Raw genomic sequence first — 15259 nt, forward strand, 5'->3', positions numbered from 1 at the left:
AAACAGTAATAAAAAAGTACAAAGTACACAAACAGCAACAGAAATAGAACTTATATTTGGCCACTAAATTTTAAAGCAGGAAGAATCAATTTAGAAGACAAAGAGAAAGTTGATTGTGTTGATTTTGTTTAAAGCTATATTCACAAAGGAAAAACATAATGCTAGAAAACAGGTTATGTAGCAGTAGTATTTACACTACAAAATGTAACCTGTCTAGTGTGGGAAGATGTGCAGTTGCACCTAAGCAAGATTAAGACAGATAAAGCACCTGGTCCTGATGGAATACACCCATGTGTACTAAAGAAACTAAGTTCAGTAATTGATAGATCACCACCACCATTTTTAAAAAGGTAACAAAATCAAAACCAGGGAATTATTTACTTGTGAGCCTAAATTTAGTCATGGGTAAATTATTTGAATCGATTCTGAAGAATATGATTCTGAAATATTTTGTAAGGAATAAGATAGGATTAGTAAGGTTTAATGAAGAACAACACATAATCATCATCACCATTTATTTATATAGTGCCACTATTTCCACAGCGCTGTACAGAGAACTCACTCACATCAGTCCCTGCCCCATTGGAGCTTACAGTCTAAATTCCCTAACACAGACAGTCATAGAGAGAGACAAGGGTCAATTTGATAGCAGCCAATTAACCTACTAGCATGTTTTTGGAGTGTGGGAGGAAACCGGAGCAGCCAGAGAAAACCCACGCAAACACGGAGAGAACATACAAACTCCACACAGATAAGGCCACGGTCAGGAATTGAACTCGTGACCCCAGTGCTGTGAGGCAGAAGTGCTAACCACTTAACCACCGTGCTGCCTAACATACATAATGCCTTACACTTTTAATTTTAATGATAAGATAGAGTTGAAAATTGATCTATGTAGTACACTTGATGTAATATACATTGATTCTTGTGTTTAATATGGTTTCACATAATATTGTGGTGCATAAGAAGAGAGTACTACAGCTATAACAAACAATTGTACAAGGTAAAGAACTGGTTGAAGGATAAAAAACAAAGGGTTGTTAAAAACAGAATATGGTCAAACTGGTCTAAAGTTATAAGTGATGTATCACAGAGATTAGTATTGGGAAGTATCCGTTTGAATATTGTTGTTGATTTCTGACTGGCTTTGTAGATAGCATAGAAAGTGAATCCAAATTTGCTAATGTTACTAAGGTCATTAATACAGAGTAGGATAGTAAACTCATCCAGAAAGATTTAGACAAAATGGTGACATGGCAGATTAAATTTAATGTAGATAACTGTAGGGTTATGCGTCTATGCCATGGTAATCACTATGCTACTTAAAAACGAGTATAATATTTTATTTTCATTCACACCCTGTCCCTGGACATCACTCTCCTCCCCCACCTTATATGGCGTTATACTAAGATGTGTCCAAATAGAGTTGTTAAATGAGTTTTAGACTAAATGGGTCTGATTCATTAAGGAAAGCAAAGCAAAAAAATATGAGTAACTTTTCATCTGGGGATATCCATGTTGTATTCAGGGGGTGCAAATTTAAAATGTGGGGAGAGATCTATAGTTGGGGAAGGACATGTCCTAGATGAACATTAAATTTCTAGATAAACATAAAGCTATCAAGTATGTGTGCTACATGAAAAAACAATCAGTATTTAACTTATGTGCAAAATAATAAACTAATTTACACCCCTTGCATTTTAACATGGTTTTGTCCAGGAGAAAACCCATTTTTTTGCCTTACTTTCCTTAATGTATCAGGCCCAATACCTTTTGGATACATTTGAATTGGCCAGGTACACATCCTATATAAGGGCTACTCCTACACGGAACTTTGTAATTAACATTTCTTAAGACACATTTGATTATACGTTTGTTGATCACTTCTCAGAAGCTCTCTGGACACAGACATACACACACTCTCTCTTGCTGGGATAGCCTTCCTTCTTCACCGCATAGATTTACACAAAGAGAACTGGCTTCAATATAAGGCTGAGTATGAACTAAAACTGCAATTATTGTAATATGGGAATCATAGGAAATTGTAACGGAAGGAGTTTTAAATAGATTGCATGGAAATGGTCACTAAGTGATCTTTTTACATTGTACTTGTAATGAAAGGAGAGAGAACAAGAGAGACGGAGAGGGAGAGAGAGAGGGAGAGAGGGCGTGGAAGATAGGGAGAGGGAGAGAGGTAGAGAGGGGGAGAGAGGGAGGGACAGAGAGAGAGAAAGTGAGAAAGAGATTCTTTACTCCATGAAGAATTGAGAAATGTTATAGGAAATTACATTCCAACTGCTTTTTAGAAGACATGGAAATAAATTGTGAATGTAGTTTGAAGATGTATGCATCAAGTGGATGGGACAAAGCAATGACTTCATTGGCATGTATTTTGTTTGCGATCATCAATCAAAAACACTTCAAGTTTAGAATTTGTATATTTGGTTTAAAGATAGCTAGAATGTGAAACTGTAAGTTGTGGAGTTTCAATGGTATTTTGAATGGATTAAATGGAGGGTAGTAATCAATTATACTGGTTATTAAATTGTCATTAGCACATTTGCCACACTATCAGGATGGTCCACCCCCCTTTACCACCCCTTAACACTACTTATACATTGAATGTAAAACATTTTAGTAAACTGTTTTGAAAAAGGACTTATGCTAGTTGACAGAAAGCTGAGTGACAGGTGACAGCTGCAAAGGCCAAAACCTTAGAATGCATAAAAATGGGAATAAATACATATGATGCCAACCTAGTATTATCATTATATAAGTCAGTAATTAGACCATGTGCTGTGTATGCAGTACAGTGTGCTGTAAGAAAAACATGTGAGAACTTTACAGGGGTTCAGAAGTGGTCAACCTCATTACATAAAAAGAATGGAAGTGTTACATTACAAAAGAAGTTAGAAAAATACTTACTTTGAAAAAATAGTCACATTGGTGGTGACCTAACAAATATGTATACTGTAAATATATTTCAGGTTGATACAAACATTTGTCTAACATATTTTAAATACCAAGGCGTCTATATATCAGGAACATCTATTTAGTGTTGATACATTTATATATATATTTGTATTGCTATTTATCATGGCAATGAAAAAGCCCCCTGTCAGTGACACACCTAGGGGTATATTTACTAAACTGCGGGTTTGAACAAGTGGAGATGTTGCCTATGGCAACCAATCAGATTCTAGCTGTCATTTTGTAGAATGCACTAAATAAATGAAAGCTAGAATCTGATTGGTTGCCATAGGCAACATCTCCACTTCTTCAAACCCGCCGCTTAGTAAATCTAGCCCCTAGAGTGAAAAGCGATAACTTGCCGTTTTGCTCACGTGTGCATGCGTAAGCCAGCTTAACACTACCGCTTCTCTAGCTAGGATATCTGTGTGACACCCCTTTACCTTCAACTACTTAAGAAATTTGACATCTGTTCAAATATTTAAGGAAGCTGTAAAAAGTAAGGACTGTCTACTGCTAAAAAAACTCACAGCCTATTTAGTAATTTTAACCATTTTGTTGTTATTTCAACATTTATAATTGTACCTTTCAGGTCCTTTGGTAAAATGTTCTATAGTTTCCCCTAAAACTTATAGTGAAAAAGGACATCTGGTGACTTCATAAATTGTTATATAATGGTATAAGGCAGGCTTTCCCATACCCAGTCCTCAGGGCTCCCTAACAGTGCAGGTTTTCTGGATCACATGTGACATAATCAGGACCACCTGTGGATCTGTTACAATGTGTCAGTCAGTAATGAATCCACCTGTGCTCCAGCAAGGAGATATGTAAAACCTGCACTGTTAGGGAGCCCTGAGGACTGGGTTTGGGAAACCCTGGTATAAAGTGTAAAGAACATAAATATATTTGAGGACCAATATATGGAACCAGTAACATTCTACTAGTGACAACATTCTTGGTAGTGAAAACTCTGGTGGTTTTACTTCTGGTTTTTCCATGTCATAGATTATTTGAGAAAGAGCAACGTATGCCTGAGTGAGCAAAGTTAAGTCAACAAAGTTATAGAACAGCAAAGGACACCACTGGTGTCTTGCAAAGAAGTGTATATAATGTAATTGACGAGCATACTGTTACTGGTATATTAAGACATATATTGCATCTATCTTATGTTATATGCGTGCACTAAGAGACCATTGTATATTACATCATACAAAGTACTGGTGACTTATGTCAAGTTAATTTTGGTATGTGCTGAATAGATATTGTTTGAAGGAAAACCTTAAACACATCCATAACGGAATCAGTAGTTTTTGCTGTAGCTTTTAGTAGAAATAAGAATCATTCATTGTGTCTCTTGGCTATAAGTATGTGACATGAATTATAATTTGTATTATACATCTTTTTTGACAGAAAAAGTACAAAATGAAATTGAAAAAGTGATTGGATCAGCTCAACCTCAAATAGAGCATAGGAAACAAATGCCGTACACAGAGGCGGTCATTAATGAAATTCAGCGGTATGGTGATATCGTTCCTGGTAATGCCCCACATGCAACTTCTCAAGATGTTACATTCAAAGGCTATTTTATTCCAAAGGTGAGTGTTATATGTATCATACACTGCATATCATAGGAATGCAGCTGGGTTCAGTAAAGGATGTCCACAATAAGATTTTTAAGGAGTTATATATATACTGCTACAAATATGTTAAAATAAACATACACACTGCTGTTAGTATTGTAAAAAGAAAGAGTTTATGTGAAATTTAATGCACTGACAAAGTTAAGGGCTCGCTATGAGCCAAGCACGGCATGTAAAGGGATTAGTAAAAGTTTCTCCTCCACTCCCTTTTTACAGAGAGCAGTAAAAAGCAGTTGACTCCCCTTTAGCTCTCTGTGTAGACCTAAAGGCTCTTAAAGAAACCCTTATCATGAAAGCAATGTGTATACCAATTCCATCCACTGACAGCAGAATTTCCCAAGCACACTTCCACAGTGACACAGCAGTAGATGTCCGAGATTCCTGACTGCCCCGCTTGGGGAAGACAGACTTACCCATAGTGCTCTGGGAGATAAGCAAATGTAGTCTTCTAGAGAGAGAGAGATGCTCTCCTCCATGAAGAAGTAGGGAATCCTATAGAAAATTGCTTCCCTAGTGTTTGGGAGAAGGTATGTGCCACAAACACGCTCCCAGCTTCCGTGACTTGGGGTGTTTACTGTATGAGGTTACACATGATTTCAGCACTCAGTCTCTCTCCACCTATAACACAGGTTATAGACCTGCTGAACCGCCCACAACAGCGCTCTCACACCCCCACACACTTCAGGTTTTCCACCACCTATTGAATATGGGCAATAGGACTCCGATACACTGCCCCACACTGGCAGACAAGGCTTCTGACTACCCACAGGTTAGCAAAGCCCACACCAGCAATCAAAGGGTTGGCTCATCACACCTCCAGACTGTTACACAAATGTAAATGCAAGCACACACTAGACTTACTAGTCAAATATTTTAACAAATCACACACTAATATTCAAAGGGTTGACTTGGCTGAGCTATATTCTTCTTATCAGGCCATTAAGATGCCATTTATAAAATTATAGATTTAATATACACAGGTACATTGCATTCAGATATAAAAAAATAAATAAACAATTGACATAACATACACAAGCAAAACAGTTTAAAATAAAAGGGATTACATTCAGATTATAACTTACATGTGTTGTATATTCTGTGCCATGGGAAATTACCTTGGAAGATGGACAGCTTATTAATGTGGATTGATTTCCCCAAAGACTGAAAATTTACCCCTTCCCAACACAGGTTTTTTAAGCAACATGAAATGGGGCAACCTTCACAGGGGCATTGTTATTGCTAATAGGGGGGCAGGAATGTCCCCTGGGTGTCATTATAGTTTGCTCACAAATATTCCAAAAGATTTGACCTTTGGTAATTCTTCACAGAAATATCACAGAGTCATAACTCCCCCTTCAATAAACTGATCATAATCTCCCGCACATTTAAATACCAAAGATGATGGAATTTTGATAATGTGACCTACTTTTCTCAAAGACATGTTCCCGGATACCAAAAGTACCTGTCATTCACAACCCTGGTGTGATTTCTGCCCATCAGTATGGAGAGCCACTTAGATTTCCCAAAATGTGAACTATGAAGACATTTTCCTTTAAAGTTCATATTTCTATATACATATATATATATATATATATATATATATATATATATATATATATGCTGCCTTTGTCTGCAAGGATGTCAAGCTGTGACCGGTCCCACAAAGTCTATTTGGGTGTTCAAGAAACTAACTTGTGTCAGGATATAGCTCACAGCAGGGGCCTTTGAAGCTGCTACAGGTATACACATACAACAGATTTTCTGTCTTCACATTTTACACTTTAGTAGCTCAATTTATGAATGGATTCATTTGATAGACCATATTTACACTGCAGTTGGTGATTTAGGCTTTATTCCCCACAATTATGTGATGGGTTAACTCTTATAAATAACTGTATGTTATCTATGTTCACGACAGTATGGAAAGAAACTGTGAGTGTGGCTTGATGAAGTAAGAGTCAAGTGGATGGAACAAGCCAATAACTTTGTTGGGATGTGTGTTTGTAATCATCAGTCAAAAACACTGTTTGGGTTCCTTGTGATCTGTTTGAATGGGGTTGGCCAAAAACACGATGGGCCTGGGTAATTAAGGAGACCAAGGCAAAAAAGGAATACATTTGATCCTGGACAAAACCAAGTTACAATGCAAGGGGTGAAAATTAGTTTATTAATTTGCACATAAAGAAAATACTAACTTTTCTGTCATGTAGCACAGAAATATTTGATAACTTTATTTTTACTGAAGTTTAAAGCTGATCTAGGTCATGCTCTACCCAACTATAAATCTGTCATTTTAAATTTATCCCTCCCTCCAATCCAACATGGTTTTGCAGAGGTGTAAAGTTACTTTTTTTTTGCTTTGCTCTCCTTAATGACTCAGGTCCAATGTATTTAATTTGTCAATACACATATAAGGTCAAATTGGCTACAGACTTCGTCTTTCAACCTTACAGCTTAAAAACTAAGTCTGCCAATGGATGGGCTCCATAAAAATATTCTTTTTTTTTAACTATGTATCTCTGTTACATAATGAACAGTTTTGAACTTTTTTTCCTCAGGGGACCACTATTATTCCACTGTTGACCTCTGTACTGAAAGATCCTGCCTATTTTGAAAAGCCAGAACAGTTTTACCCAGAACATTTTCTCACTTCAGAAGGACATTTTAAAAAGAATGAAGCATTTATACCTTTCTCAATAGGTAATGTTAATTCTGAACAGATTTTGTTGATGACAATTTCATTGATGAGACTTGGGTCTTGGAGACAAGATTAACTGCAAATATTACTTGACTGGTCTTTGGTCAGTAGTGAAATTTTCCTGTTGGAAAAACATTGGTATGGAGAACACACCCAGCCTGAGAGAAGAAACTTGATATTATCCAATACTTTAATTAGAATTATTTATTATGAGAAGTGCAGAAAATAATTAAGTTGTAAAAAAATGAAAATTAATCTGCTCACATACTAAAAGCGATCACACATCTTTCTATCAAGCTGTGCTACTGCAGAGGCAGCTAAACACTCACTGGGTTCCAATTGTGCTCATGAGAAATTATAGGTGTTATGCACCTATATAAGTTTATAGCACTGGATATACTGTTACTTTTAGCTCTCTGATATTTTGACCCTGTTTCTCTCCTGAATGTGACTGTTATCTGTCTATCCTGACCTTGGTTTTAGATTTGGACTGTTACCCTAGATACTAATTTGGTGCTCTTTCTGTGTGTTACTGACCACTAAATTTGATCTTGCCTTCTGTGTCTCTGATCTCTGATACTGTTTTATTACTGTATTAGATTATCTATTATATTTCCCTTGCCAAAAAATGCCTCTGATTTTCCATAACTCATGGGGGCAACTAAGTACCAGATAGAATAACTTGTTTTAAGGATGAGGGTCTGCTGTAGCCATGTCGCCACTAAGAATGCTCACGGTCATATTTGGTATGGTATGATATATACTGTGGTCAGTATACACTAAACAGAATGATATTGCCTTGAAAAGTCAATTTTCCTACAGCTTCTCAGACTTTATTAGGGATGCCTTTGGTCTTTGGATCTTAGAAGCCTGTATGAATTGGGCCTCTAAAATTGATCATCACATTAGGATGAAACGTAAAATTTATCAAATACACCTTCTGCTTCTTTGCTATTATCTATGTCTAGCCCATCATCTTCTGTAGGTTTGGAGGAACCAATGCAAATAGTCTTTTTAAAATTATCGTCAAACAAAAAATAAAAAAACACAAAATCTGGGTCTCTATTGCGGAAAGAAAGAACACTTTGTCTGCACCAGCAAAGCAAAGCCAGAAAATTTCTGTCCCTAAGTGAACCAGAAGAGACTCACACTGGAAATTCTCCTCCAGGAGAGTCCAAAAGAGCTCTGGGGCTTTACAGTGAGGGTCTGGTTAACTCTGAGGAGGGGGAACACTGGTGTTAGTAGTGATAGGAACTATGTACATAAATCTAGTGCAGTTCTGCATTGTTCTGTGGTGTACTATTACTTGTAGTTCTGTGATGTTTTTAGTGTACCTGTTTACTATGTTTTTATTGTACCTGTTTCCCTAATTTGCCTATTATCTGCTGGTTATGATCTTGGTTTTGGATATTGATTTGGTACTGCATCTGTCTGAGAGTTCGTCCTCTGGGGATACTGTGTACTAATAAGCACAATTTTCATTGAGCTATAATTAACCAGCATGGTAGTGAAGTCATTGGTGTTTATTAAGTGGCATTTACCCATATGAAACATTTTTGCTATTAGATCCCTCATTTTTGTTTCACATGAGGCACTTCAGGGATTGTCTGAAACACAGTAATTATGTTTCTCTGGAAAAGGGAGAATCTCTGGGTCTTTTAAGTGCCTGTAATATTACATTACAACACTTATATATAAATGCTTATATGTTCATGCAAGCTATTGTAATAAATATGAGGAAAGTAAAAAATAAATATATGGAACAAAATCTCTTGCTTACACCAATAGCGCCCTATTTTAGATTTCAACATAAAGATGCCTCATTTACATTTGAACACAAAAAGTAAAAAGTGAACAGTGTAGAAAAGAATCCCATCGAAAAATAAATCTAGACGAAAAATGTTAAATAGGAAATCAAGAATTAGGAATGCAGGTACTGTTCCCAAATAATTGTTCTCCAATATTCGTTAACAGCAATACATAGAAAAATGTGCTCTAACTGAATATGATCATAGTAGAAACTGTGTGTGTTCTTTAAGGCGATGATTAGAACTCCATATAGAAACTGTGTGTGTTCTTTAAGGCCATGATTAGAACTCCGAATAGAAACAGTGTTTTACCATTCAAAAAATGGATAGAGTCTGTACAGTAGTTCAGTATAGATCATAAAAAAGGAATTTGAACAACTCAGTCTTTGGTGTCTCTCTGCTGGTAACTAGCGCAACTGCTTTGAATCTTCACAGGTGGCTCCCTGATTCAAAGGAGCATGCCACTCAGCTGTTCCTGCAGCAACCGAGGATAATGTAAAAATTTTGCATTTGGATCTATAAATATAAGGTTCTCTTGGGGTATCTTCCAATAGCACTGTAGAGAAACAAGCAACGAGTTGCGGCTACTGGTTGTGTAATTTTTCCAGCCATTATTTGCAACCTTCCATTTACACATCTGTATTTCGAATTGCATCTTAAGATACGTGTAACTTAAATCTAGCAATATAGATTAGACTACAGCAATTATGCATTATTTATAATCTTCAACTCTGAGGGCTAGATTTACTAAGCTGCGGGTTTGAAAAAGTGGGGATGTTGCCTATAGCAACCAATCAGATTCTAGCTATCATTTTGTAGAAGGTACTAAATAAATGAAAGCTAGAATCTGATTGGTTGCTATAGGCAACATCCCCACTTTTTCAAACCCGCAGTTTAGTAAATCTAGCCCTGAGACTTGCATCTGGTTTATGTAAGTGCAAAGCTTCTCATAGCAGATGGATTCCTGAAGTCCTGTTTCACTCAAAATAAGATGCATCTCAGCTTAACTTGCATCTGTTCCCATTTATTATTCCAATAAATAAAAAACATGTTTCTTTGACTGAAAATCTGTCCTGAAAAAAAAAACTATATATAACATTTACTTGAGTAGATGTTAAAATAAAAGGTTATCAAATGCAAAAGTGACACAGCTTAAATATTTGAAAAATTGTGCCGTTAGGACACACCGGAAAAAATAAGTAAATTGTTAAAATGTGACAAATATTCATGGTAGCATTTAGCTGCTATTAATGTATCCTATGTGTGTTCTTTCTAGGTAAAAGAAGCTGTGCTGGGGAAAACATGGCAAAAATGGAGCTATTCCTTTTCTTCACGACGCTGCTGCAAAACTTCACATTCAAGGCTCCTCCTGGAGCTAAAGTGGACCTCACTCCTTCGACCGGTGCTATTAACGCCCCACAACCTTATGAAATCTGTGCTATACCTCGCAGCTAGAACATATTTTCAGACAAATTAATTTGAAAGATATGTCATAATTGTTTAGAATTTGCAGCATCTAAAGAAGATTGAAATGGCTGACAACATTTTAGATTTTAAATATATTAAGGTTAAGAAATATTTCTTTCCAAACCACTAATGTTGCAGCTACTGGTAAAGAAATAGGAATTATTGCTTTTTACTTTGATGTATAAAAGTTAATTGTTATGGCCAATAATGCTGCAGATCATTCTACTATCCTTCAGCCATGAAATGCAGGAAGAGTATTTAGACATGTATGTTATAAAATACAATGGTAAGGAGGCAAGGGAAACTAAGAGGTAGATTTTTCAAAGCTTTTGAAAAGGAAAAGTGGATGTGTTGCCCATAGCAAGCAATCAGAATCTAGCTATCATTTTCTAGAATGTACTAGATAAATGATATATGTAATCTGATTGCTTGCTCTGAACCACATCTCCACTTTTCCTTTTAACTAATTTTGATAAATCTGCAGTCTTGGCCAAAAATTTTGAGAATGACACAAATATAATTTTTTACAAAGTCTGCTCAGTTTTTATGATGGCAATTTGCATATACGCCAGAATGTCATGAAAAGTGATCAAATGAATTGCAATGAATTTCAAAGTGCTTCTTACCATGACAATGAACTTTATCCCAAAACAACATTTCCACTGCATTTCAGCCCTGCCACAAAAGGACCAGCTGATGTCAGTTTAGTGATTCTCTCGTTAGCACAGGTGAGAGTGTTAACGAGGACAAGGCTGGAGATCACTCTGTCATGCTGATTGAGTTAGAATTACAGACTGGAAGTTTTAAAGTAGGATGATGCTTGAATTCATTGTCCGTCCTCTGTTAACCATTGTTACCTGCAAGGAAACATGTGCAGTCACCATTGTTTTGCACAAAAAGGGTTTCACAGGCAAGGATATTGCTGCTAGTAAGATTGCACCTAAATCAAGCATTTATCGGATCGTAAATAACTCCAAGGAGAGAGGTTCAATAGTTGTGAAGATGGCTTCAGGGCACCCAAAAACGTCCAGCAAGCGCCAGGACCATCTCCAAAAGTTGATCAGCTGCGGGATTGGGGCACCACCAGTGCTGAGCTTGCTCAGAAATAGCAGCAGGCAGGTGTGAGTGCATCTGCATGCACAGTGAGGTAAAGACTTTTGGAGGATGCCTGGTGTCAAGAAGGCCAGCAAAGAAGCCACTACTCTCCAGGAAAAACATCAGGGGCAGACTGATATTCTGCAAAAGGTACAGGGATTGGACATCTGAGAACTGGGTAAAGTCATTTTCTCTGATGAATCCCTTTTCAGATTGTTTGGGGCATCTGGAAAAACGCTTGTCCAAAGAAGGAAAGGTGAGCGCTACCATCAGTCCTGTGTCATGCCAACAGTAAAGCATCCTGAGACAATTCATGCGTGGGTTTGCATCTCAGCCAAGGGAGTGGGCTCACTCACAATTTTGCCTAAAAACACAGCCACGAATAAAGAATGATACCAAAACATCCTCAAGGAGCAAATTCTCCCAACCATCCAAGAACAGTTTGGTGACAAGCAATGCCTTTTCCAGCATGATGGCACACCTGGCCATAAAGCAAAATTCATAACTAAGTGGCTTGTTGATCAAAACATTGAAATTTTGGGTCCATGGCCATGAAACTTCCTAGACCTTAATCCCATTGAGAACTTGTGGTCAATCCTCAAGAGGCGGGTGGACAAACAAAAACCCACAAATTCTGACAAATTACAAGCATTGATTAGGCAAGAATGGGTGGTCATCAGTCAGTATGTAGCTAAAAAGTTGATTGACAGCATGTCAGGGCGAATTGCAAAGGTCTTCAAAAAGAAGGGTCAACACTGCAAATATTGACTTTTTGAATAAACTTAATGTAATTGTTAATAAAAGCCTTTGATACTTATGAAATGCTTGTAATTTTATTTCAGTATACCATAGCACATCTTACAAAAAGGTCTAAAAACACTGAAACAGCAAACTTTGTGAAAACCAACACTTGTGTCATTCTCAAAACTTTTGGCCATGACTGTACAGTGATGAGTCATTGACCCCTTGTGCCACATCTAAATTCTTCTGGGATTTAATGGAATACACAACCCTTGATAAATAAGTGTGCAACGGATTTGCATCCAGGATACTGATATTGCTGGACTTACTTATTGTAGTGAGGTTGAGAACATTTATAGGTAACCATAGAATATTCCTTAGCACTTCTGTGTTCATTTTCATGCTTGTTGGTTTGTTTTGCATACATTTTATTGTATTATAAATTTAATAGATAATAATTAAATGAATATATTGTTTGTATTTGCTCACATCTGGTCTCGAAGACTTTATTTTTTTTAACGTTTCTCTTAGCACGTAGACATAAAAGCCTCTTCATCAATTATTTTCTTAGATAGGTTAACAGTCACTAAGGGCTGAATCACACTGGCATCTTTTAGTGAGTCACTGTCCAAAAATTATTTCATATAAATGAATGGATATGTCTCAAAGGCTGTCACCAGCATTTTTGTAGCTCAGGTCAGTCAGAAAACTCTGTCAACATACTTGGAAATTCCTGCATTATTTTTCTCATGGATCCAACACCTCATGGCCAGACTCACAGAAGCCCTTCCCCGTTTGGTGACATATACTGGCAGTGCTGTAATCAACTAGTGAGTCAGTCCCATCATGGACTGAAGAGTAAAAACAGTGATTTTGGGCATTGATAGAAGGCAAGTTTAGCCATTGCCTCTAAAGTTCGCTGGTCCAGGACTATACTTCCCCAGGGAAAAATACATGAATGTGGAGGAGAGAAGTGCTGACATTCACAGTCAAGGTTTTCCCTTCATGCATCTGCCAAGCTTACATGAGCCTAGTACTCATTCTAGCTGATGTCTGCTGAAGATAGCCATGCATCCCAGTTTGGCCTTACCTGATATCAGGTCCTCTACTTCTCACTGTGTGGCCAATTCCATCAGACTTAGGTAGAGGTGCCCTGGCAGAAAATATAAGCCAGATGGTCTTCTGGGCAGCCAAGTGCATGATGGACCCTATGGAGACACCATAACATCAACAAAATGTCTCTCTGCAAGGCAAGTGAGAGGTACATTTTAGGCCTTTAGTCACTGTTCGGAAGCAGCCAATACCAACAATGCAGAGGAGACTCAGGTAGTTCTGCTCAACTTCTTTTCAATGAAAGTGGTACAAAGGGACCTTAAGTCAAGAAAAAGCCCATATGGTGTGTAAAATTTCATAACTGCATGAAAAGCTAAGGTGTTCTGTATAGCATACTCACCCATCGTAGGTGTATTGATAGCTAAGTTAATAAATTGTTTGCTTCCAATCAATTTGTCAGATTCACAATATGAAAAATAAAGTGAAATCAGGAAATAGTGTACACTGTGTGAATGGCCGATGTAATAATTAATTTTAAATTTGCTCATCTGGACCAGGTGAGATACCAGCTTTTATAACTATGTGATCAAAAGTTTCATAGGTGAAAATCATTCTTCCGTGGGTTGGTCATATGCCGTTTGCATTGAATATAATCTACAAATTTGTACTTTGCATGCCCACAAAATAAGTCGCATTCATATGCCAGTCTGCAGAGTTGCATGTAACTACACTTATGCCTGCTTGTGACTGGAAAATGGGACAAGGGCGGTTGTGATCTAACGTAGGCCAATTACATTATGGGTGTTTGCATGCAAATGCAGCTGAGCAGACCAGCATGGAGAAGCATACGTCTATCAGGAGCCATATTTTTTGCACCGGCAAGAGGCAGGGGCAGGCTGGCGTGGGGAGCACGGGGGCATCGGTCCCCCGGGCCGCTCAGTTTATCCATTGTTAGGGCCGCCCAGCTCCCCTTCCCCCGGCTGCACTATAACCTAATTATTACCGGCGGCCGAATCACATGACGTAATAATGTCATGTGACGCGCCCGCGTCACATGACACATGATGCAGCCGCGTCATTGATGACGCGGTTGCCTGTGCGCCCCCCCGGGGCTGGCTAGAGGGCAGGTGCAAATACACATTGATGATTAGACTGACCAGCACTAGTTAGTTGTTCTGATTGCGAATTCATCTCTGAAACTGATAGGTGATTATTTCATTGATCATGCATATATTAGTGGATTTAATAATATTTTTTTGCTGCTGTAATTAATAAACTGTTTCATAAAAAGCCTAATGGCATCATTGAGTTTCATAGTCAAAACATTTTTTAATAAACTTTTATTATGCTTATGTCCTGATTGAGTGAGTATATATCCCTGACATAAACTTGGCATGAATGCTAAAGGTACAGAGATGCATGGATCTTGAGATGCCTATGACTCAACACATTGGTGTAAATATGCAAATTTTTGGACTGCTTTATTGATTATAAATTATATCCAGCATGCGTCCAAATCAGCATCAGGCCCAGTGTGAATTGCAAGCATAATGTAATATATAAATGAGTCACATTCACCCAGAAAAAATCTCATCCAAGACTTTTCTAGTAATATAAATCCTCAATTGTAAAGTGCTACAGAATTTGCTGGCGCCATATATATAAATGTTGATGATGATGATGATGTGTACTAGACCCCGTCTACTTATTGACTTCTGCTACTTGCACCTACCACCACTAGAGATCAAGGTATTTGTTTAACAACTTGGCCACAACAATGCATTGCT

At 37.5% G+C, this 15259-nt stretch overlaps 1 protein-coding gene across 1 annotated transcript in view; it reads left to right on the forward strand.

The window, feature by feature from the left end:
- The window catches only part of LOC142143427 (cytochrome P450 2C14-like), a 50557-nt gene extending 37648 nt beyond the window's left edge, over positions 1 to 12909 (forward strand). The window contains exons 8-10 of the mRNA XM_075201267.1: positions 4381 to 4565; positions 7169 to 7310; positions 10393 to 12909. Coding sequence (XP_075057368.1) covers positions 4381 to 4565; positions 7169 to 7310; positions 10393 to 10571 — 506 coding nt within the window. The 3' untranslated portion in view covers positions 10572 to 12909. The remainder of the gene's footprint in view (positions 1 to 4380; positions 4566 to 7168; positions 7311 to 10392) is intronic.
- The last annotated feature ends 2350 nt before the right edge of the window (positions 12910 to 15259 follow it).

This window comes from Mixophyes fleayi, chromosome 3, assembly GCF_038048845.1.
Source record: "Mixophyes fleayi isolate aMixFle1 chromosome 3, aMixFle1.hap1, whole genome shotgun sequence".
NCBI classification, from domain to species: domain Eukaryota; kingdom Metazoa; phylum Chordata; class Amphibia; order Anura; family Limnodynastidae; genus Mixophyes; species Mixophyes fleayi.